At 57.9% G+C, this 21,495-nt stretch overlaps 1 protein-coding gene across 2 annotated transcripts in view; it reads left to right on the top strand.

The window, feature by feature from the left end:
- The window catches only part of LOC112106329 (piezo-type mechanosensitive ion channel component 1), a 96,317-nt gene that overhangs the window by 27,584 nt on the left and 47,238 nt on the right, over window positions 1-21,495 (top strand). For both annotated transcript variants that reach the window (XM_026663604.2, XM_026663603.2), the window contains exons 2-3: window positions 11,362-11,457; window positions 20,268-20,390. In XM_026663604.2, coding sequence (XP_026519389.1) covers window positions 11,362-11,457; window positions 20,268-20,390 — 219 coding nt within the window. The remainder of the gene's footprint in view (window positions 1-11,361; window positions 11,458-20,267; window positions 20,391-21,495) is intronic.

Raw genomic sequence — 21,495 nt, 5'->3', positions numbered from 1 at the left:
TGGAGACTGCTCTGATGGGGAGAAGAGAGGACTCCCGCTGCTTGCTTCCTCACGTACCCCTGGGGGAATTCTGCACCTCTGCGTATGCACAGAATTTATGTCCCCCACATATTTCTTTGCTTCCCTGCAGAAAAATGAGTCCCATTACCGTTGCACCCAGAACCCCCAACAAGCCCCTGTGCATCCAGATCCCCCCCACACCCAGATCCACCACTGAGCCACCCGCACCCAGATTGCCCCACACAGAGCCCCTCCTGCATTGCTGAGCCTGCCTTCCCACATCTGGTGCACCTGGCACGGAGGGGCAGCACCCTGGGGTGTTTCTGGGGCAGGCCCTGTCCTTGCGCTTTGCCAGGGTTGGGTGCAGCCTCACTGCTGAGTCTGTGTCCCAGGGTGAAGCTGCACAGTGATCTCCCACCTGTGTGCAGCCAGTGGCCTGTGCTCCCCACTGCCATGCTGGAGCCTCCACATTTATTTGACAAATAAAATTTGCAGAATTTTAAAATGTGCACAGAATTTTTAATGTTTTGGCATCGAATTTCCTCAGGAGTAGTCACAGCTGGATCTAGGGTGTGGTAGATCTTGGTGCTGAAGGGGTTAACTACCTGGCCCTGGCGATTTAACTTAGAGGCTCTAATGCCCCTGGGCTCAAGGGTCCGAGGTCCCTGACAAGGAAGCTGGGAGCAGTCCTGAGCCTCCTGGGGAAGAGAGGGTGAAAACAGGGCTGCCCTCCTGCGTCAGCTGCAGCAGCTCCAGCGGGGGGGTCTCGCTCTCAGGAAAGGGCTCTCTCTGCCTCATTGTTGCTGGCACCGGAAGAGGCATATTTGCTCCATGAGATCATGCAGTTTGTAAATTTTGTAGTTAGCAACCATTGGCACTTGTGAAGCCGGGGAGCGCAAGTCACTGCAGGCAGAGGTCACTGGCTGGCCTGCTCCCCTCCCAGGGCGGCACCGAGGGATGTGCCGCAGCCAGTGTTTGGGATGCTGCTGATGGGGGTGACGGGGCAAGCGCCAATCTGTCGCTTCCAGGCTGCAGCGGGCAGCCCCGGCCAGTGCTGGCCGAGCTGGGAAGCAGCCAGGGTGCGCGCAGAGGAGGCCAGACCTGCGCTCTAGGGTGGGCCCTGTGGCTTGTGGGCACTGTGCTCTGGGAGCCAGACCCCTTTTGGGGCCACGGGACTTGCAAGCTTTTGGCTCCAGCTTTCCAGCCTCGGCTGCCCTGGGACACTCTCCCTCGAACCCTCTCTAGCGCTGGTTTCCTGAGCGGGCAGCGGGGAAGCGAAACTCGGGGCGGTGGCTGCGCGGAGAGAGAGAGCAGCACCATTGCTGAAGGGCAGGTCCCCGCTCCTCGGGGCCGCACCCTAAGGCGTGCTAAGAAGGGAGGCTGGGAAGAGGGAGGCATGCTGAGGGGGCGTCTCACTCCTGAGCCCCGTGTGCCCCAGCTCGTCTCTCCCCTGGGCTTAGTCTGACCCTTACTGGAACGGGCCGGGTTCACCCCGGCTGGCATGGGTGGGGTTCCCTTGCGGGAACTTGGACAAGGCCAGTGTCTCCCTGGTGCAGTGCAGGATCTGCCTTTCTGGGTGGGGGCGTGTATTGGGAGACCTGGGGTTTCCTGGCTGCCTTAAGCAGTCGCTGTCTGGAAGGTACCGTTGCGACGTGCATTTGGAGGCAGGGCCTAATGCCCTGCAGTGACGCTGCAATGACCCTAAGCGTTCTGTGGGACCTCTGTTTTCTCCTGGGCCTCTTGGAGTGTGACCCCCTCAAAGGAAGTGTGTGTGAGAGAGAGAACCAGAATCCAGCAGACACCCTCCTTCTCCCCCCCTCTGCTATGCGAAAATAAGTGGTAGGGGAGGAGAGGGCAGAACTTCCAGCAACTGCCTCTGCGCCCCGTCCTCAATGACTGGCATCTTAGGGTTGCTGCAGGCTGCTCCTTTTTGGCAAGCTGTGGCGTCTCTGGGTGTGGGAGTTGCCCCGAGTGCTGTGCATGGAGCCACTGGGGAGGAGGCGGCGAGAGGGAAGGGGGCGTGATCCTTGCCTGCATGGTACGGCTCCCTGGTCCTTTGCACAGGAGAAGCTGCTGGGCTTTACCTGTCCCCCAGGTGGATGATGGCTCCTGCTGGTGCTTTCCTTTCCCTGGAGAGCGTGGGCTGTTTTGCCTTCCCACATGCTCTATCTCAAACTGGGCTCCGGTCCCCCGGGCTGCCCTCGTCTCCTGCCAATAGGGGTTGCTGAAGGGGGTCTGGTGGGGCAGGCTCCTCAGCAGCGATGGAGGGCTGAGTGGGCCATGGAGCCTAGGGGCAAGAGGTGGTGGTTGTCCCCGTCCCCCCACTGTTCTGTGTTGCAGGATGTGGGGGCACTTGTTCTCTTGCTCCCCAGGCTGTGCCAGAGCCAAGCTAATATTGATGCCCTCTTGCCGCCATTAAGCTCCCTGAGAAAGCGGCTGAGCTGGCTTTGATCTCTGAAATGCTCCGCAGGGCTTTCGCCTTTGGCCCTGTGTCCCCCTCCATCAGCACCTCGGTCAGATGCATTTAGCAGGACCAGGGACTGGCAGTACCTCCTTGCTCCCGAAATAGGGAGCAGCCAGTGGGCCACCCCAGCTCTCTGCATTCGGATTCTCTGCAGCGGTGGGCACACCCCCACCTTGTGCCCCACACCAAGCACTCTGGGTGCAGCCCCAACCTGCCAATTGGTGGAGCTCGAGGGAGATTGATTTGCAGGGATGACAGGCTCCAGCCCAGCCTGTTCCCAGCAGCCCCACGGGCTCTGGACTGTGTGTTAACTCCAGGGCGTGTGTGTCGGGCAGCACGGAGAGGCCCTCTGTCGATGCAGTAATTTTATATCCTTGGCATCCCAGTCCTGGGCTTTCTGCCTGGTGCATTTGAGCTCCTGGGGGGAGCGTGACTGGGCAGTGGCTGGGGTCACGCTTCTTCCCGCGGTGTCCGGCTACACGGCCTTTCTGCGCCTGTGCGGCTTCCTATCCCCAGGGAGCGAGATCCCACGGAAACCTGCTGGTAAACACAGGAAGGGCCGTGCCCCCTTCCTGTCAGAGCCGGAGTGCGCCGCGCACACCGCCCGGCACCAGCCAGCACCGTCGCATGGAGCATATTTACGCTGCGCTGCTTCCCAGCTGGGGATGGGCTGCCCTATTTGGGGCCTGTTCCGCTTGTTTCCGAATTGCTGTTGACAGCTGGGGCCTTCTCCGTCCCTCCCCTGGAGAAAAGAGGCCCTGGCGCTCTGTGTAAGCAGGACACACCTTGCTTATTGGCCCCCCCAGGTTTCATTAGCTCCGATAAAGGCCTGGGGACGCTGGGACCTGGGAGTCCTCAGCTCTGCTTCTGGCTGGAGTGAGCTGGGGAGGGGAAGGGAGGATGTGATGGCTCAGAGTGAGTGCTCCACAATCAGACACTGAGGGGTGCATGGCAGTGGGGGGGGAGGAGCATCAGCCAGTTATAGGCCTCCTCCCCTACCCACCCCATCTCTGCAACTGGCCCTTTGCTAAACCATCCCAATTGCCGCTTTAGCTGCCTCCTAGGGGATGGGCCTCCCAGTGGTTATTTTCCCAGTGCCACCCCCCTGCCGCTTCGCTCCTCGGACGCCCTCTTTCCCATGAGGCCTCGGTACATGAACCTCGCCCTCCCCGCCCGCCCCAGATTGCCAGTGCCAAGTGTCAAAAATCGCATCAGGCCCCTGAAAATCAGGGGATCGGCTTGAAGATCATGAGATTTTAAACCAAAATCAATGTTTGGACCTTTATATTTGCCTTCTGGCCTCTAGGGGCCTCATGGCCAGTTCTTCCCCCCAGCCATGTAGACTAGAAAGTGAATTAAAAAAAAAAAAAGGAAAAAAAAAAGTGGAGATTCTCCTGTAATCACATGACTCAGGTACTGGGGCTTTAAGAAAAACAACATATCATCAGCTCCCGATCTTATCGGGTCTGGCAACACTGTAAATAATCCTTTACTTTTCTTGTTGGGGGGGAAGGGGCCAAGCCTCCTGCACATTGTGGGCGACCCACCCCAGCCCGGCCTGCTAGTCCAGTAGGAAGATGGGGAAGGGGGCTAGAAACTTGGGGCACAAATGAATGCTGACAGCAGCTGCGCTAACCAGGGCGCCTACGGCTTTGCGGCTAGTCTCATTCTGTGCTGGCAAGTGGCTCCCTACGGCCTCTTGCTCATGTGGGTGTCTGCATTTGATTGTGGCTTGTCTGGTGTTGCCCAGCAACCCGGTTTCTGATCAGATAGCATCTAGCCTGGTGAGTTACACCTGAAGTAGACCGACTTCCTCTGTGTATCCCCAAGAGCTGCTGGTTTTGTAACCCACGGTATGGATTGCCACATCTCCAGCGCTTTTGCTATTGGAGACGTGGGGTTTCCAGCTCTAGGCTGGCTGGAAGCACAGCGCCTGTCGTTTGTTCTAAATCCCTCCAAGCTCCAGACCGGTCAGATGGTTTCACTCCTTAAAACAAGCTGTAATTTGCCTAAAAATAAACTCCAGCAAAGAGGAAAGCCGATCTTGTGATTAAAGCACAGGATGGGGAGTCAGGCGATCTGTCTCCTAGCCCGGACGCTGCTGCTGACTTGCATGTGGCTTTGGGCAAGTGGCTTAGCCTCTCGGTGCCCTCGTGCACAGGCGGGAGGATGGGCCTGAGCCTCCTACCCGTGCATGGCGAGGGTGAATGTTTGGGATGCCCTGATGGAAGGGGGAAGAGCAGGTCAAGGCTAGAGTTACCCAGCGGGGACCCAGATCTGAATGTTCCCCTAGTTCGGTGGGCTTGGAGACCATGTTCTGGTGTGAACGAATCTCTGCATGAGCTCTGATAAACCTCCAGGTACCACGGCTTCGGGTATAGAGGGGTGGGGATGGGACTTATGATCCGCTTCCCTGGAGCACGCCACTGAAAGCAGATTGGTGTCACTGTGGCCCCAAAGGTGTCCCACCTCCTGCATCCCTGCACGCCTCACAGCTGTTCTCAGAGCCGGTTGAGAGGCTGTAAAGCAGGGGTTCTCAAACTGGGGGTCGGGACCTCTCAGGGGGTCGCAAGGTTATGACATGGGGGGTCGCGAGCTGTCGGCCTCCACCCCAAACCCCTCTTGCCTCCAGCATTGATAATGGTGTTAAATATATAAAAAGTGTTTTTAATTTATCAGGGGGGTCGCACTCAGAGGCTTGCTGTGTGAAAGGGGTCACCAGTACAATAGTTTGAGAAACCCCTGCCGAAAAGCGTCCCGCACTCTGGGGAGCTCAGAGGGAAGCCATTCTTTAAACTGCTTGTGCTCTGAATGTGCCCAAACAAACACTGATCATCGGGATACACAAGGGCCCTCACCCAGACACCCATCCTGCTCCCTGGGCATGGACGCTGCAGCCACTCTGCAAGCTGTGCCAGCTCCGTGCCAATGTCTGGGACAAAGAGTGAAGGCCTGATGACAAATGGCCGGTTCCTTTGGGTGTTCCCCCGCAGTGGAGCCCAGAGGGCCCACGCACAATGGCAGGTCTCCCAGTGTCTTGCCTTTGGGGTGGTCCATCAAGGTGCTTATACAGTGCTCAGCACTGGTCTACGCCCTCCACCCCTGTGAGCGGGTGCAGCGGACGCGTGAGACACGGGAGGTGATGGCTCTGTTGTACTCAGCACTGGGGAGCCCTCGCCACGTTCAGCTGTGGGAAAGACGGGAATGAACTGGAGAGAGTCCAAAGGAGAGCAAGAAAAGCCATCGGAAAACTGGCCTATGAGCACAGGCTGGAAGAATTCGGCATGTTTAGTCTAGAGAAAAGGAGGCTGAGAGGGGATCTGAGAAGCCTTCAGCTATATTAAGGGCTGTTCTAAATAGGACAGTGATCAACTGTTCTCCGCATCCACAGCAGGTAGGACAAGAAGCGATGGGCGTAAGCTGCAGCGAGGGGGATTTAGGTTAGATATTAGGAAGAACGTTTGAACCGTGAGGGTAGTGGCGTACTGGAATAGGCTTCCCGGGGAAGTTGTGGAATCCCCAACAGGTGGGACAAACACCTGTCTGGCCTAGGGTTGCCAATTTTGGTTGGACGTATTCCTGGAGGTTTCATCCCATGACATAATCTTTAATTAAAGATTAATCTTTAATTCCTGGAGGGTTGGCAACCCTAGTCGGGGATGGTCTAGGCCAAACCTCCCCAAACCTCGGCTAATGCTCCCCGCAATGGCCCCGGGGCCAGGCCCAGGCGAGGTTCCCCAAACGGGGTTCACAGGTCGCCCAGCACGGGGGAGTTGGGCCGGGTGACCTCTTCCAGCCCTATGTTTCTATGATTCTCTAATGTGGAAGCACACCCAGCCGTAGGCCAGGGCAGCACCGCGCTCGGTGCTGTATAAACAGCACAGAAAGACTGTCCCTGCTCTGGAGTGCTTATAGTTGACGTAATTCAACCCTGGGCACAGGATGCGCTCAGTGCCCCGGCCCTGGGGGGAGTCTTGCAGAGACGGTGTAGGGTGGGGCAGATCCCCCGGTTGGCCTGGGCTTGTTTGAGTGTCAAAGCAGAAGGGAAGGCGTGTTCCTGGCTCCCGGGTGAAGCGTGCCTGTCAGGTCCAGCTTTCCAGGGAAGGCTGGTTCTGGCGCATTCCCAGGGCGGGCTGCAGTGCGAGCTCCTTGGAGAGGGGAGATGATGGGACCCTTAGCGACACAGCGGGCTTCTTGTGGCGTTTCTGTAGCGAACGCTGCCCTGATCTGAAGGGGTGTGTGTGTGGGTTTGTGTGTGAGATGCATTGTGGAAATAGGAGGGGGAGGTTTTCAAATAAACAGTCACATAAAAAGGTCTTGGTTGGCACCAAAATACACCCATCTTCCCCCCCTTCCTCTCCAGCATTGGACAAGATTGATTTTTTTATTTTATTTTTTTGGATGGACACATACAGCTATTACCAGACTGCCCATTTTCTGGTAAAAAGGGGAAATCCTGGCAGCCTGAGCCTGGCGTGGGGGAAGGGAGTCTGACCTGGAACCATTTCTCAGGGGACAATCTCCCCAGTACGGAGCTCTGGCTCGCACGCTTGTGCTCTCGCTTTCTTGAGAGATTTTTTTTTAAAATATGTATTTGAAGTGGCTGCGTCTCTGGAAGGAAAGTCGCAGCCCTTTCCAGAGGGCAGTGGCTGCCAGCCATGGGGAGGGGGTGCTGGGTGGGATGAGTGAGTGGAGAGTTATCCTGCCCCTGTATGGTGCGCGCCTCCTCCCAGAACATACTGACTGATTCCACACTGGGGTCGCCCGGTGGGGCGGAGCCAATAGGGAAGGTCCGGCTGATCTAGTGGCCAAATTGGATGCTCCTCATCAGAGCATTGTCCCTGCCCCTTGTGCAGCCTGGACCCTATTGGCCACCTGAGAATCCCTCCGCCATGACCTGTCCTGGCATTGCACAGAGCGTGTGGGGAGGCCCAGCACGGCAGTCATGGGGGGTCCCCTGGGTCTGGGATCCACATGGTAGCTCACCAAAGAATGTCGTGTAAGGTCTCTAATGAGAGCCGGCGTCACGCTGGTCCCCGTAATCCCTGCGAGGTGTACGTTAGGGATAAGCTGCGAGGAGTTATGTAGATATTCCAAATAGGTCTGTGAGTGAAGGCAGGTCACCAGGTGATCCCCATCCTCCTGGCAGGCAGGGAGACCGGACCGGACACTTCTCTCTCTCTCTCTGGCTGCTCATGTGCAAATGGACGCCCATTCACAGGCTGAGCAACATGCTAATCAATGGTAAATTTTCAGAATGGAGAGGGGTAATTAGTGGTGTTCCCCAAGGGTCAGTCCTAGGACCAGTTCTATTCAACTTATTCATAAATGATCTGGAGAAAGGGGTAAACAGTGAGGTGGCAAAGTTTGCAGAGGATACTAAACTGCTCAAGATAGTTAAGACCAAAGCAGACTGTGAAGAACTTCAAAAAGATCTCACAAAACTAAGTGATTGGGCAACAAAATGGCAAATGGAATTTAATGTGGATAAATGTAAAGTAATGCACATTGGAAAAAATAACCCCAACCATACATACAATATGATGGGGGCTAATTTAGCTACAACAAATCAGGAAAAAGATCTTGGAGTCATCGTGGATAGTTCTCTGAAGATGTCCACGCAGTGTGCAGAGGCGGTCAAAAAAGCAAACAGGATGTTAGGAATCATTAAAAAGGGGATAGAGAATAAGACGGAGAATATATTTGCCCTTATATAAATCGATGGTACGCCCACATCTCGAATACTGCATACAGATCTGGTCTCCTCATCTCAAAAAAGATACACTGGCAGTAGAAAAGGTTCAGAGAAGGGCAACTAAAATGATTAGGGGTTTGGAGAGGGTCCCATATGAGGAGAGATTAAAGAGGTTAGGACTTTTCAGCTTGGAAAAGAGGAGACTAAGGGGGGATATGATAGAGGTATATAAAATCATGAGTGATGTGGAGAAAGTGGATAAGGAAAAGTTATTTACTTATTCCCATAATACAAGAACTAGGGGTCACCAAATGAAATTAATAGGCAGCAGGTTTAAAACAAATACAAGGAAGTTCTTCTTCACGCAGCGCACAGTCAACTTGTGGAACTCCTTGCCTGAGGAGGTTGTGAAGGCTAGGACTATAACAGCGTTTAAAAGAGAACTGGATAAATTCATGGTGGTTAAATCCATTAATGACTATTAGTCAGGATGGGTAAGGCATGGTGTCCCTAGCCTCTGTCAGAGGGTGGTGATGGACGGCAGGAGAGAGATCACTTGATGATTACCTGCTAGGTTCACTCCCTCTGGGGCACCTGGCATTGGCCACTGTCAGTAGACAGGATACTGGGCTGGATGGACCTTTGGTCTGACCCGGTACGGCCGTTCTTATGTTCTTATGATTGCGGGGACTGCACGAAAACCCAAACCTGGCAGGGCTGATCCTGCGTAGGAGGCAGGGCTGTGAACTTTCGGCACTCTGGGGTGCAGATGAGCCCCCAATGATCCTTCGTCAAGGGGGGCACGATTGCCATGGAAGACGGGTCTCTGCCACGCTGGTGGGAAAGCACTGTGAGAAGGGCTTTGGGGTGAGCAGAACCTTAGTGGACAAGAGGGCGCGTGCGTAGCTGGGTCTAGGCGCTAGTAGGTGTGGTGCGATTGTCTTGGGTCTGTAACGCTTTGTGCTCAGCAGTTCTGCTTGTTCCCATATGACTCTCTGCTCGAGGGCGTTTGTCCCGCTGTCTCTAGAAACAGACCTCAGTGCCGCATGCTAAGCGGAGCTGTGTGCTAAGGCGAGCTAGCAGGCTTTGGGACTGGCAGGCCTGGCGATTCTGGGAGCGTGCAGCGGATCGGGGCTGGACACCGCAGGGGGATGCTCCGAGTCGGCGGGTGTCTATCGCTAGCCTGGATGAGGGACAGCGGGGGCTGAGAGGCGAGAGCTTGTGCTGCCCGTGGCTGGGCAGGTCAGGGAGCTGAGCCCTGGCTCCCTCACGCTCAGGCGGTAGCGAGTGGCTCATGACCCTCGGGACACCTGGGCGGCGGCGGGGGGTTCTGGGCCTCTTCCCTGCTGTGAGCCCGCACGTGGGCTTTGCCTCAGCCGTATCCCACAATCCTCAGCCCCAGGGGGCGAGGTTGGAATTGGCGCGGTGGTCTGGGGCCCAGTGTCTGAGCAGATGTGCCCAGCTGGGGAATGAGAGTGGGCCCCTTTGCTTGCAGAGTGCGGCTCGGCCGCTGCTCCGTCCAAACCCTCTACAGCCAGCACCGTCCGATGTGACACTCAGCCAGGGCCGGGAATGGGCCTGTCAGCTGGGCTTGGCTATGCCTAGAAAGGCAGGTCTGCGGGCAGCATTAACTGGCATTGGAATTGAGGTGCAGAAAACACGAGCTCTGCTCCAGGCTGTCTGGCCCGGGGCCGTAGCATCCACTACAAGGTTCTCCCCCAACTCGAGCGCGGGACGGGACGGCTCAAACCTTCTCCAGTGATCGGCCGGAGGGTGAGGCTGTCAGGGTAACTTCCATCACCCCCGAGGGGTGTGATCCCAACTCCCTCCTGCAGGACTCTCCCACCCAGGGGTTTTGCCCTACACGGGAAGCCGCGTCCCCCTCCCCGCTGATGATGATCCGGCTTCAGAGTGTCCCTTTTTGGCACATGAGCGAACAGGAGGGTTTCCCAGCGTGCCAGCTCCGATTGGAGGCTGGGTCCCCCCGGGGGATGAGCAGGGAGCACGGAAATCATGGCAAGGCTGGGAATAGGGTGTGTGTGTGTGAGATGGGTTGCCGTAGAGATTTCGTGTTGTGGAGCAAACTAAATGGTGTCTAGACTTGGAAACCCAGGGGGGGCAGGGACTTAGAAGGGCAAAGCCACCCTCAGCCCCCGCGCTGGAAGGGGTGTCACTGACTGGGGCGGTGCTGGAGCTCTCCGAAGGGGTGGCTGTGTGAGGCCCCTGCTGCTTCCCTCTTCCCCCGCACCTTGAAATGCAGTGTCAGGTGCGCTGGGGGTTGGGCATGGTCTAGTGGCCAGACCACTGAGCTGGGACCCAGGAGCTCCTGGGGTCTACTCCCAGCCCTGACGCTGCTCTTCCTCTTGGGGAGACATGGCCTTCGTTAAAATGTGTAAAACGCCGTGTAACTGCTGAATATCATATTAGCCCTGTGGCTGCCTGGGAGCATCAGTCCCCCCCAGGCTGCACAACAGGGTGATGGTGCTGCTGGAACTCTGCCTCTGCAGCTCCAGACACACCGGCCTTAGTGCTGCAGCTAAGGGGAGAAGTTCTGTAACCAGTACAGGGGGTATGACACACAGCTGAACAGTTCTGAATCTGTCCAGTAGAGGGCAGTGGCGCACATTCCCTACCCAGGTCTTTGCTGGATGGTTTTTTGACAGGCTGCTTCTAGTCTACTTCAAAAACTTCCCATATTATGAATCTGCAGACCCGAAATTTAGCAAATCCCATGCCATGAAACCTCATGCTGGTGGGTGTCAGGAATGCCCCTCCTTTCCAGGGAGCGTTTGGCGGTGAATTCCCCATTTTGGGGACAGTGCTGGTACTCTTGTATGGAGTGGGCGAGCAGCTGGGGGTGGTTGAGATCAGAGCCTGTCTGCCTGTGGGCCCCCTCTTCCTGGGTGGGGGTGGGGGTGGCTGGCAGCTTGTCAGTGCCTTGATGCTGTGGGGGGCCGGAGAGGGTCACCCAGGAGGAGGTGATCTGGGTTCGTGCTGGCCTGACGGCACAGGCCTTCTGCTGTAATGAGGCCTCGGTTCCTGGGCCGAGTAATGAAGAGCTCTGCTCGGGGGGACACTTGTTCCACAAGTCACTCCCTGCTGCCTGGGGGACCCTGCAGCAGCAGCGGGGGCCATAGGGTGTCCTGTCCTGCCCTGGGGCGGCTCAGATCTCTAACCCGCCTCCCTTTGCCTCTCTTCCCAGCTTGTGTGTTCCGGTTCAATGCCCTCTCGCTCGTGTACCTGCTCTACCTGCTTCTGCTGCCGTGGTTCCTGGCACCCACCGAACACACCATCAAAGGTAAGGAGGGGGCGGCCGCGGCTCCGCCCAGGCTCTGGGCGTGGCAGGTTTCCCTTTGCCATGTGATCCCTGAAGGCTTGCCCTCTCCCCACCCCCACGCCTGCTCTCCTCGCTCTGTCCTGGCTGATGGTGGCTGAGATTGGGGGATAGAGATGCCGGCTGCAGTCATGGGGAGACTGCTGTGCTTCCAAGGGGCATTGCTCTGGGAGCTCACACTCTCTGGGCAGGGCTCCTGGCCTAGCGCCGGAGCGATTTCCTGTTCCGGATACAAGCCGTAAAATCCTTCCTGCCCAGGGCAGTCAGAGCGCAGGCACCACCCTGCGGAGTGTCCCGGGTTTTAGCAGGAACAGTCCCATCGCTCAGCTGCTGTGGTATTCTCCACCCCTGGAAAGCCAGGCAGGAGTTGGGGGAGACAGCGTTGGTCAGCAGTTAGAGCACGAGACTGAATATTAGCAGTCCTGGTTCTGCAGCCAGGGGCACACCCCGTCCCAGCACTGGGCCTCAGCCTTCCAAGCTGTAGAATGGGCGAGAAGGAAACTCCCCCTCTCTCTAATACTCTGTGAGAGGCACCCATGAAAAACATCCTCCGTGCCGTGTATTCTAGCAAGTCAGCCCACCTGGGACTGCTCACTTATCACCGGGCTGCACTCCAGACCCACTGAGAACTTCCTGGCAACAGCAGGCAGAGGACACAGGAACTCCTGCATCCAAAGCTCAGGGCTCTGCCTCTTGAGCTGAAGGAGAATCTCCCTTAGCTGCTAGCAGTATTGAGACTATGGCACACAGCTGAGCAGTTCTGATTCCGTGCAATAGAGGACAGTAGCACATACATATGCTATTCATTATGACCGTATTCATCTGTATTCATTTTGCCTCTCTAACTGGGAGTGGGCTAAAGGCCACAAGGCAACTCAGACATGGCTTGGAGATAATCTCCCTGTCTCCTGGACACAGCCCACGTTGCTAGCTTGCCTTTTGGGGCCTGACTGGATCAGACCCCAGGTCCATCTGGTCCGAAGTCCGGTCTCTGACAGCAGCATGCCCCAGAGGCTGCAGAGGGAGGTAGAAGAACTCGGCCATAGGCAGGTGTGGGATAATCTGCCCCCACGTTATGTCTCAGTCTGGTCTCTAATAGTTAGAGATTGGCTTAAGCCCTGAAGCAGGAGGCTTAATATCCCTGCCAGAATTTTCATCCTTTGTATAATGGATATTCTAGTTCTCCGTAGGAATGTCGATCCCTTTTTGAATCATGCTAAACTCTTGGCCTCCGTGACTTTCTGTGGCAGTGAGTTCCACAGTCTAGTTTTGCATGGGGTGAAGAAGTATTTATCTCTGTTGGTTTTGAATTTTCCATCTTTTAATTTCTTCGGGCCCCCTGCTCTCCCCATCCCATAACACAAGGACAAGAAGGTGTCGCTCCCCATTCATTACTGTATGTGCTGCTCTCAGGGTGGATGCTTGCACTTGGCGTGCAGTGGGACTGGGTCCTCACTGGACCAGGGGCTGGTTCTAAAGGAGACCTGGGCACAGACGCGTGTGACTCAGCAGTGACAGGGAAAGGAAATGGAGAAAGTGTGAATGAGTCCGTGGAGCTCTGAGATAATCTTGTGCTCGGGTTCGGTGCCCGGGCCCTGCCGTGTAATCCCCCCACCCCCTTTCTGGAGGAGCGGTTGCTTTTCTTGAGTTTTGCTTTGATTGCTGATACTAACCATGCTTGAGGCTAGCTGCCACTGCGGCTCAGCAGGCTGCAGTCTCGCCTCTGAGCCACAAGGTTGTGGGTTCGAGTCCCACACGAGGCCTTGAGCCTCTTGCTAGTGCTGCCGTGCAGACCGGGGAGGCTGATGTGATGCCAGAGGGGAGACGTTTAGGGACAACTTGTGTTCCAGTGGAAGTAAAAGATCCCAAGGTCCGTTGGGGACGATTGTGCTGGCTCTTCTGCAGAGCCCTGATGCAGGTCTGCGTGTGAGTGCCGGACGATTGCCTGTGCACCAGCATCATCCACCCCCCCCCCCCCCCCCCCGAAAAGCGACTGGGACCCCTGGGGCGGGAAAGGCTCCAGAGATGGTTTGGATGCAAAATCCTTCCTGTTTCCCCTCTCGCTGTAGTGCCTGCCCTGAGCCTCCTGGCTCATACGCCGCGGGCCGACTCCTGCGTGGAGGCCAGATTGTGGCTTTAAACCACGGCCCAAGCTGGAGGAGGCAGCAGAAGGCATGTGATGGCTCAGCCAGGACCCCTCCTTTACGAAGGGTGCCGCGAGCGCTCGTGGCCTGGGGGCTCTGCTCCCCCACGCTGGCCCCATGTGTCGCTGCTGGCTAGCTCGAACAGCTCCTGATTGGCGTTTCAGGAGAGATGGCTGCACCACAGCCGTGGCTAGATCAGCTTTCGGGGGCGGTGGCGGGCAGCCAGATGGCTTGGGGTTTGCAGAGCCAGGGGATCGTGAGAGAATCCGCTGCTGTTTTAGCACTGCGTAGATGGGGTATCCCAGAGTTACCAGGCAATAATCCCTCTCCATGTGGCTGCTGAGAGCGCACCTGGCATGTGGCGTCCAGCTCCGGGACCCTCCGTGCCAGAGAAATGTCAGTAAACTGGAGCCAGCTCAGAGAAGAGCCACAACTGGGGAGTCCAGGGTAAAAAGTCCATCCGTACGCGTCCTTCGGCTGCTCGGGGAGGGTCCGGTACGGATCCCAGAGGAGAGGAATTGGAATCGAGCTGGGAGCAATGGGATGATATGTCATCAGAGGAACAGAGAGCCTGGCTCTCCGGGACAGGACTGTGGAGTAGTGCCCAAGGGAAGAGTAGCTTATAAATAGAGGGTTAAATCACTGCCGGCTGCCCGCCAGGAAGAGCCCTGCCTTAGCCCCACGGCTCTTTGTACCATCTCTAATCTCCGGGACCCCAGCACCACTGGCTGCTGCCCCGGAGAACGGGGGGCGTCAGCGTGTCCGTGAGGAGTCCTGGCTCTTCGAGCTGGCAAATTGCTGGAGAGGGGCGACTTGCTCACGCAGCTCTCAGGGCTTAGCCGGCCCCACACGTCTGCACACGCCGCCTTGTTCTCCGCCTCCCGGGAGCAGGATTAGAGAAGAGGGCCTGACCCCAGTCCGCACTCCTGCCCGCACTGGCCTGCACCGCCAGGGAATTATGGATCCTTCTTTCTCTAGTGTCGGCCCTGGCCTGCCCTCACTGTCCTGCACCCCTTCCGTGGTCCGTCTCGGAGCCGCGGCGCCAGCCGAACGGCTATCCTGATCTGCCTGTGCCAAGAGCCCCCTTGAGATGTGCCACAGTGCAGCATTGGCACCAGGATCTGCCAAAGACCAGTTAGCCTCTTGGCCAGCGGCTCTGGGTGGGTGTGGGAGCTTTGTCTGCTCGGATGGGAGGGGTGCCGAGGAAGACTGGACTCAGATGTTTGATGCACTGCTCCCAGATGTTTGACATGCAGAGGAGAGGAGGGGCAGTCGAGACCCAGACTCCAGGAGCCCTGGGGGATGGAGCGACGGGAGTGTGGTGCCCCCTGGGGCGGGGGCTGGAGCACCATGCCCACGTGGGGGTGGGACCCCAGCTGCTGGCTGAGCAGGGTGGGTAGCTCATAGGCTGAGAGTCCTGGGTTTCTCGGTCCGTGGGGGTTATTTTTAGGGCAAGGCGGGCGTGAACTGTTCTAAAGTGGGCACCTTCTCTCCTTCCTCTGTGGTTTCCCCCAGGCCGGGCAGCTTGGGGATTCTAGTCTCCTAGTGGTTCCCGGGCGGTAGTGCCGCTGTTAATTATAGCCCGGCCTTGCTATGAATAGGCCTCTTGCTATGAAATGGCCGGTTCCAAACACCAGGCTTATTAACCAGAAACCTCAGAGCCAAGCTGCGTCCATCCAACAGGGAGTCAGTCCCCCCCTCGCCGTGCTCGCTGCTGGAGCAGAGGGGCATGTGCGGGCGGGGGGCGGGGGGGGCTGGCTGTCCAGCACTTCTGCAGGAGCCACATGAGGGGCGGGAGGCAGCCATAGATCAGCTGTTCAGCATCTCCTGGGGGCCGGCCAAGGCTGGGCTGGTGGGAGCTGCTGGGGGCCTCCAGTGCCGGGAGACCCACCACAGGTGGGCAGGCAGTGCCTCCCGCAGGGGGAGAGGTTGGCAGTGCCATGGCTTTGGGGCGATGCAGCGGGCAGGGCTTTGGGGTGTGGTGAGCGGGGCGCCCCTCCTCCGAGTGCTCGTGCAGCTGGCACCGGGGCCGCCCTGCTGCCGGAGCCCTTCCGGATCAGGCCCCAGGCCCGCCCGCCCCCTGCAACAATTAAAAGATCCATAATCCGAACTGGCCTCCCTCGTGTGCCACCACTAAAAGCTTCTGCCCTTGAATATTTCATGGGCTTTTGTGCCATCTGAACCCGGCTCTCTCCAGCGAGCCGCAGAACAGACTTACAGGAAAGGATCATCGTCACTGAGCGAGACTTTGGACGGGCCAGTTCTCCCTCCCCTCCCGGGATCTCTCTCTTTCCAGCCGGGAGAGGAAAATGTGAGCCCCCCCCAGTCTGGCATCCTTGGATTTATGAGGCGTGTGTGAGTGTAGGGGGCTTAGCAGCATCTGGTGGAAGATTTGACTAGGGTTATTATCGGGGGTGGGGGAGTTGAAGTTATTGGCTCACCTTGTGGTTTGCGATTGGAAAATTCCAGGCTGGCTTGAGCCAGGGCCGCAGCCTGCGGTGAGTGGGGGTGGGGAGAGGAGCCGTCCCTGGCAGGCCGGGGGAGCCCAGCTGGGTTTCATTTCTGCAGGCCCCAGGCAGGGGATCCTTGGGCAGCTCCCCTTTGTCAGGGCCAGCTGGGCCCAGGGGTTTCCTTTAAGCAAGAGGGGAGGTCCCTGAGACTGCCAGCCAGGGGGGCAATTGGGGTGGTTTCACCCCAGGGATTCGCCCCCCCACAGGGACTCACCAGCTTGTTTCCCATGGGACCCCAGCCACTGGGTGATGACTGCCGCGCCCGGCAGGATTGGCACTGGCTCTGCAGAGCTGTAAGGCTCCATATCCCGCTGCCCGTCACCTTCGCCAGCGGCTCTCCCGGATAGCACACCTGCAGTTTGGGGGCGTTTTCTCCTTCTTTGGGTCCTGGCTCTAACCCACACCCCATGTCTGACCCCGTGCCTCAGTTTTCCCATCTGTACCGGGGGTGACAGCCCTTCCCAGCATGCCTGGGCATGCTGAGAGGTTTAACTCATGAATGTCCATTGAGCCCTGTGAGATCCTTGTGTCAAAGCAGCGAGGCAGAGGGAGGGAGGGGATTTTTACCTAAACCTTCCTGCTCTTGATGCCCAGCCTGCTGTATGGAATCAATGGGGCTGCCCCACACGGGACAGCGTGGGCGGGGCGATGTCCTCATCCACTTCCAAACGTCCCTTTGTGCTGAGAGCAGAGAGGAAAAACCCAGCACTGGGGACTCAGCGCAGCATCTAATCTCCAGCCTCTCCCCCTGCCCCAGCACACACAACCCCCAGCGTACAGCCCGGGCATGGACTGCTGGAGTTTTGCTTTATTTTAATGATTGGGTGTCTAATGTATCTGTGTGGGACCACGATGGCGTGTGCAAATTGGGAAATCTCCCTCCACACACACCTCAGCTGGCCTGGTTTGTGCACATCACTGTGGGCACTGTGCACAGATATAGAAGTGCAATTGCACGTGCATTTTAAAATTGGACGCACACACACCAAGAGCTGGCCCCTCTTAGCTCCCTCTCCCACCCTCCGACTGGAGCTGGGATGTGCTGCGCAAGGCGGTGGCTGGCAGGAATGGGAGAATGTCCCCCCTGCAGGCTGTTCGGGGCGCCCGGCTCATGCTGCTGGTCTGAAGTATTTGCAGGTCCCCTCTTCAAGGGAAGTCGCAGTTGCAGCATGGCTGGGAGAAGACCACGCAGCCCCCGCTGGCATTGCATTGTGACATGGCCTCCTACAGGAGAGCCCCTCTGAAGGGGTGGCCCCAGCACAAGCGTCTGACTGAGTTCCCCCAGGGGAGCCCGAGGTTCCTGCGGGAGGTGGGGGGGTTCTCCCTCAAGCTGTCCTCTCTGCAAGCTGGATCCTGCTATGTGCAGCGCACCCTGCCCCGATCCAGCAGGGAACAACACCCCGTTGACATCAAGCACGTGTCTAAGCTTTGCTGGACTGGGCCGGAGCGCTCAGCCCCAGGCAGGATCGAGCCCTCACGGCTGGTGCTCTGGATGAAGTGGCGTGGCTGTGAGCCACTGGCTAAGGATCTGATTGAGAATGACACAATCTCGGTCTGGCTGTCGAATGCCCAAAGCTCATGGGGCCTCGGGGTTTGGCTTGGGCCCGTCTCTAAGCTGGAGCAGAACCAAAGGAGGTCCAGTTTCATCTCAGACGTAAGCTGATCACTTTGCACAGCCTCCATTGCCCTAGCTGGCAGGGGCTGCCGTGCCCCGCACAGGGGTGTGCGTGGGGTACCCCCATCCCAGCCTGCCCGAGGGCTGGTGCTCTCGAGCGGTGTGTGGGGCAGGAGTTGTTTCTCTGAGCTGTTTGCCTGGTGAGAATGTGTCTGACTCCTCCGACATTGCAGCTGGACAGGGCTGGCTGCGTGCGTGCAAACAGGACCGATCCTTACGTAGGCGGAGCTGTGCTGGCGGACAAAGGCTGTGAAAGAGTAAAGTCCTTCCTGGGCCGATGAAGTGTGTGTGTGTGTGTGTGTGAGTGTGAGTGAGTGACTCGGCCTGTCACATGGTGTCCCATCAGTTAATGTAGGAGCCTGGGGAGGAAGTGGGGATCTGCATGACACCCCCCCGAGATCCGGGGTTCATTCACCTCTTGGTTTCCCGTGGCAGGGGATCCCACCCCCTCTCGTGTGGATTCAGCCACTTGTAGTGATGGGGGTTGGTGTTGAGACCCTCACAGCTCCAGGTGTGCCCAGTTAGGCCTCCGGCCTTCCCTTGTCTATGGGCAGGGCGTGTCCCACTCCCTCCTGACCAGGGGTTAGGCTGCCCGGCCCCTGCCATGCACTGTGCTACCCCCAGCAAGCCCGTCTGCCTAGCAGCCAGCCTCTGCGCTTTGCTTTCTGTAGTGCCGGCGTTACCCCCCAGCTCTTTCTAAGCTTGTTAACCGTCAAGGTTCCCGTGCGCAGGCCAGAGGTCACCCGTGAGCCTTCCGGAGCCCCAGCAGGCCCAAGTCTTTCCAGCCCTTCCCCCTGGGTTGGGGCCTCCGTGGACAGAAGGCCCGGTCTATTCGCTGGCCCAGAAGGAAGGGCCCGAGTCAGGCCAAGCTCATCCTTTTACACCAAAAGCCCTTTCTTTGTCTCCTAGTCTCTGGAAAACCCAGCCTGACCCAGTCTATGAAACCTCGCTGGGGGGTTCCTCTCCAGGGCTGGCTAGTGTCAGTGACTCACTTTAATCACCGCCCGCTGTTCTGAGTCCCTGGAGGAGCTGTGGTCCCCTCCCCGGGGCAGAGCACGGCCCTACAGGAGCCTTTCAGAGATTTGATTCGGTGGCCCCAAAGATATTGCCTGGGGGTGCAATCTCAGTGTGCACCGGGCAGACTCCGCTGGGGTTAACGGGCACGTGAGGGCGTGATCTCTGCCCACCAAAGGCCGTCAGATGCCAGCATCTAACCCCCAACTCCTGGGGGAGGCCTGGGCGCTGGTGCCACTCTCGACATGGTCTGGGCTACCCTGCGCCAAGGCAGAGGGGCTGGCTGACTCTGTGACAGCCCCACACACATCTTCCCGCGGCCTGGCAGACTGCGCCAGTCATTCCCTATCCTGCTAGTGAGGCGAAGGGTTAGTTCTCCCCCGTCTGCCTTGCGTGGGAATCTGTGCTCCCATGGGAATCCCTCTCAGAAGGGACCTTTTGTTTCCCACCTTCTCCTTCAGCGGGTCTGTGTTTAAATGGGCGCCCGGGGGCCTTCCTGATTCTGGGCTCAGAGTGTGACTCTGCTAGAGTTGCCTTGAAGGAATCCATTGCCGATAACTCGAGGCAGCTAGCACCTTTGCAGGGCTGGTGTGGACGCTCTTCCGCCTGTTTGTTTCCAGGTACAAGCGCTTGGAATTTACCCTGGGCTGATCCCTACGGGAAGTCATAAGCCCTCCCCATAGCATGCAGGGTACCACGTTCCTGGGTCAAGCAACCTTGGAAGGTTTGGAGGCTCAGCCAGAAATGTTCAGAGGCTGCTTCTCCCAACCCCTTGGGTGTGAGGACAGACACAGGGACCCAGCTTGCAGAGGACAGGGTGGGGAGTGTGCTCTGACTGTGCCCCCTGGTGGTCAGTTTGAGGAGTGCCATGTGGGTGGGATTTGAGACCCCAGACTAGGGGCTCTTGTACAGTAGCTTGGTGTGCTTTGCTCCCAATCTGTGATGCTGTGAAGGGAACGTGTGTTGGGGAGCAGTGCACCAGCCACAGCTGGGGATGGCCAGGATGCTGGCGTCCGAGCACGCTGCTGGAATGCGGGAATAACTTAGCCACCTCCGGCACAGTGCAAACACAGCTAGAGCGTGGCGTGCGCTGACACCCTCCAGCGGCTGAGCCGGGGGCAGGCCTGCGTTTGCACAGCAGTGGGTCAGGTCCCCTGTACGCAGCTGGCGGAGCGTTTGTGGGAGACGCAGTCATTCTCTGGCACTGGAAACATCACCCACATTGCGGGGTGTAGTGGTTAGAGCAGGGGGGACTGGCGTTCTCATCCCAACTCTGCTACTGTCTTGGTGCAGAGCCTTGGGCAAGTCACCCAGCTTCTCTCTTGCCACCTCTGTAAAACAAAGATGCTGGCCACAGCGTAAAAAGCCCTCGGCTGGGAGGGGAGCAAGGAGGATGATTTAATAAACGGGGGGGTTATTTTTGTCTTCTAGGGCACACAGGCCGTCTCCTCCAAGCTCTCCTGGGAACCAGCATCCTCTTCCTCACTGCCCACTTGGTCTTCCAGATATGCCTGTACACTGTGCCGGATCTGGGCCAGCTGCTGGGACAGAACTGTGAGTACTGAGCCCCCATGTGCCTCTGCTAAGGCTTCTTCAGCGCAGAGCAGTAAGCTCCTCCCCTGGCCCCAGTCGGTTGTATTCAGTCCCAGCCCCATTGCTGGGCCCATTTCCCCCATCACTCCCCTCTGCTAGACTGATCTGGGAACAAATCTGTTCCATCTGGGGTTTGGCTGGGACACTCTCAGCACCTTTCCCAGACCTGAAGAAGAGCTCGAACGCGTGTCTCTTTCCCCGACGGAGGTTGGGCCAAAACAAGCTGTTTCCTGCCCCACCTTGTGCACATCACTGTAGCTACTTGTGAAATATCCCAGGCAGGTGTTGATATTGGAGCTTTCTAGATCCCAGCTGCACTGCACGGGCAGCCGCTCAGCATGGACTGACCAAGGGTGCATTTGGGGGCAGGGTGACTCTTCTCCAGGCTGGGTCAGGAATTGGCAGGGGATTCCCTCTATGATTTTCAAGACCCATCTCCCACCCCCACCACTGCCCTTTCCTCCCCATTCTGGGGGCAAATGTAAATATTTGTTGCATCTCAGAGGTAGCTCCTGGCTTGATTCCATTTTGCCCCATGTGTCTCCCAAGCCCCCTGCTCTTCTCTACCTGCCTTGCAAAATGCCCCCGGGCTCCGTCCTGCTGCCCAGCGCGAGCTTTCCCGAAGTGCTGGCACTTGCCGAACAACATCCCCGGCTGGGCGCAGGCTGGCCGAGAGGGGAGCGGGGCAGGCAGGCGTGTGCCTCTGCCCTCCAGCCCCTGCAGTTCTGTCCGCACTGGATTCTCTCTTGGCCTGTGGACACGGAGTCTGTTTGGTCTCTCGGGACAAGGGGGGTCTGGCAAGTGCCTTTCCTCTTCTCCGAGCGGAATTGGAGGCAGTAGGAAATTGTTTCCCTTATGGAAAGCCAGGCGTGGCTTCCACCTCTTGCTCTGCAGCCTCTCCCCCCACCCCCGGGAACAGCCTGGCCGGTCAGGGCTGCGTACAGTACACACCAGTGAACCACTCCCCGGCAAGCCAGGAAAGCCAGTGGGAGAAACGTCCCCCTACTCCCAAACTTCCTCCTTTCCCAGCAAGGTGCTCCCTGCAGCCAGTGCCCCCGGCTTGCTC

This window comes from Terrapene carolina, unplaced genomic scaffold (genome assembly GCF_002925995.2).
Source record: "Terrapene carolina triunguis isolate 2854851 unplaced genomic scaffold, T_m_triunguis-2.0 Scaffold33891, whole genome shotgun sequence".
Lineage (NCBI taxonomy): Eukaryota > Metazoa > Chordata > Testudines > Emydidae > Terrapene > Terrapene triunguis.
This window is presented reverse-complemented; position numbering and strand designations above follow the sequence as displayed.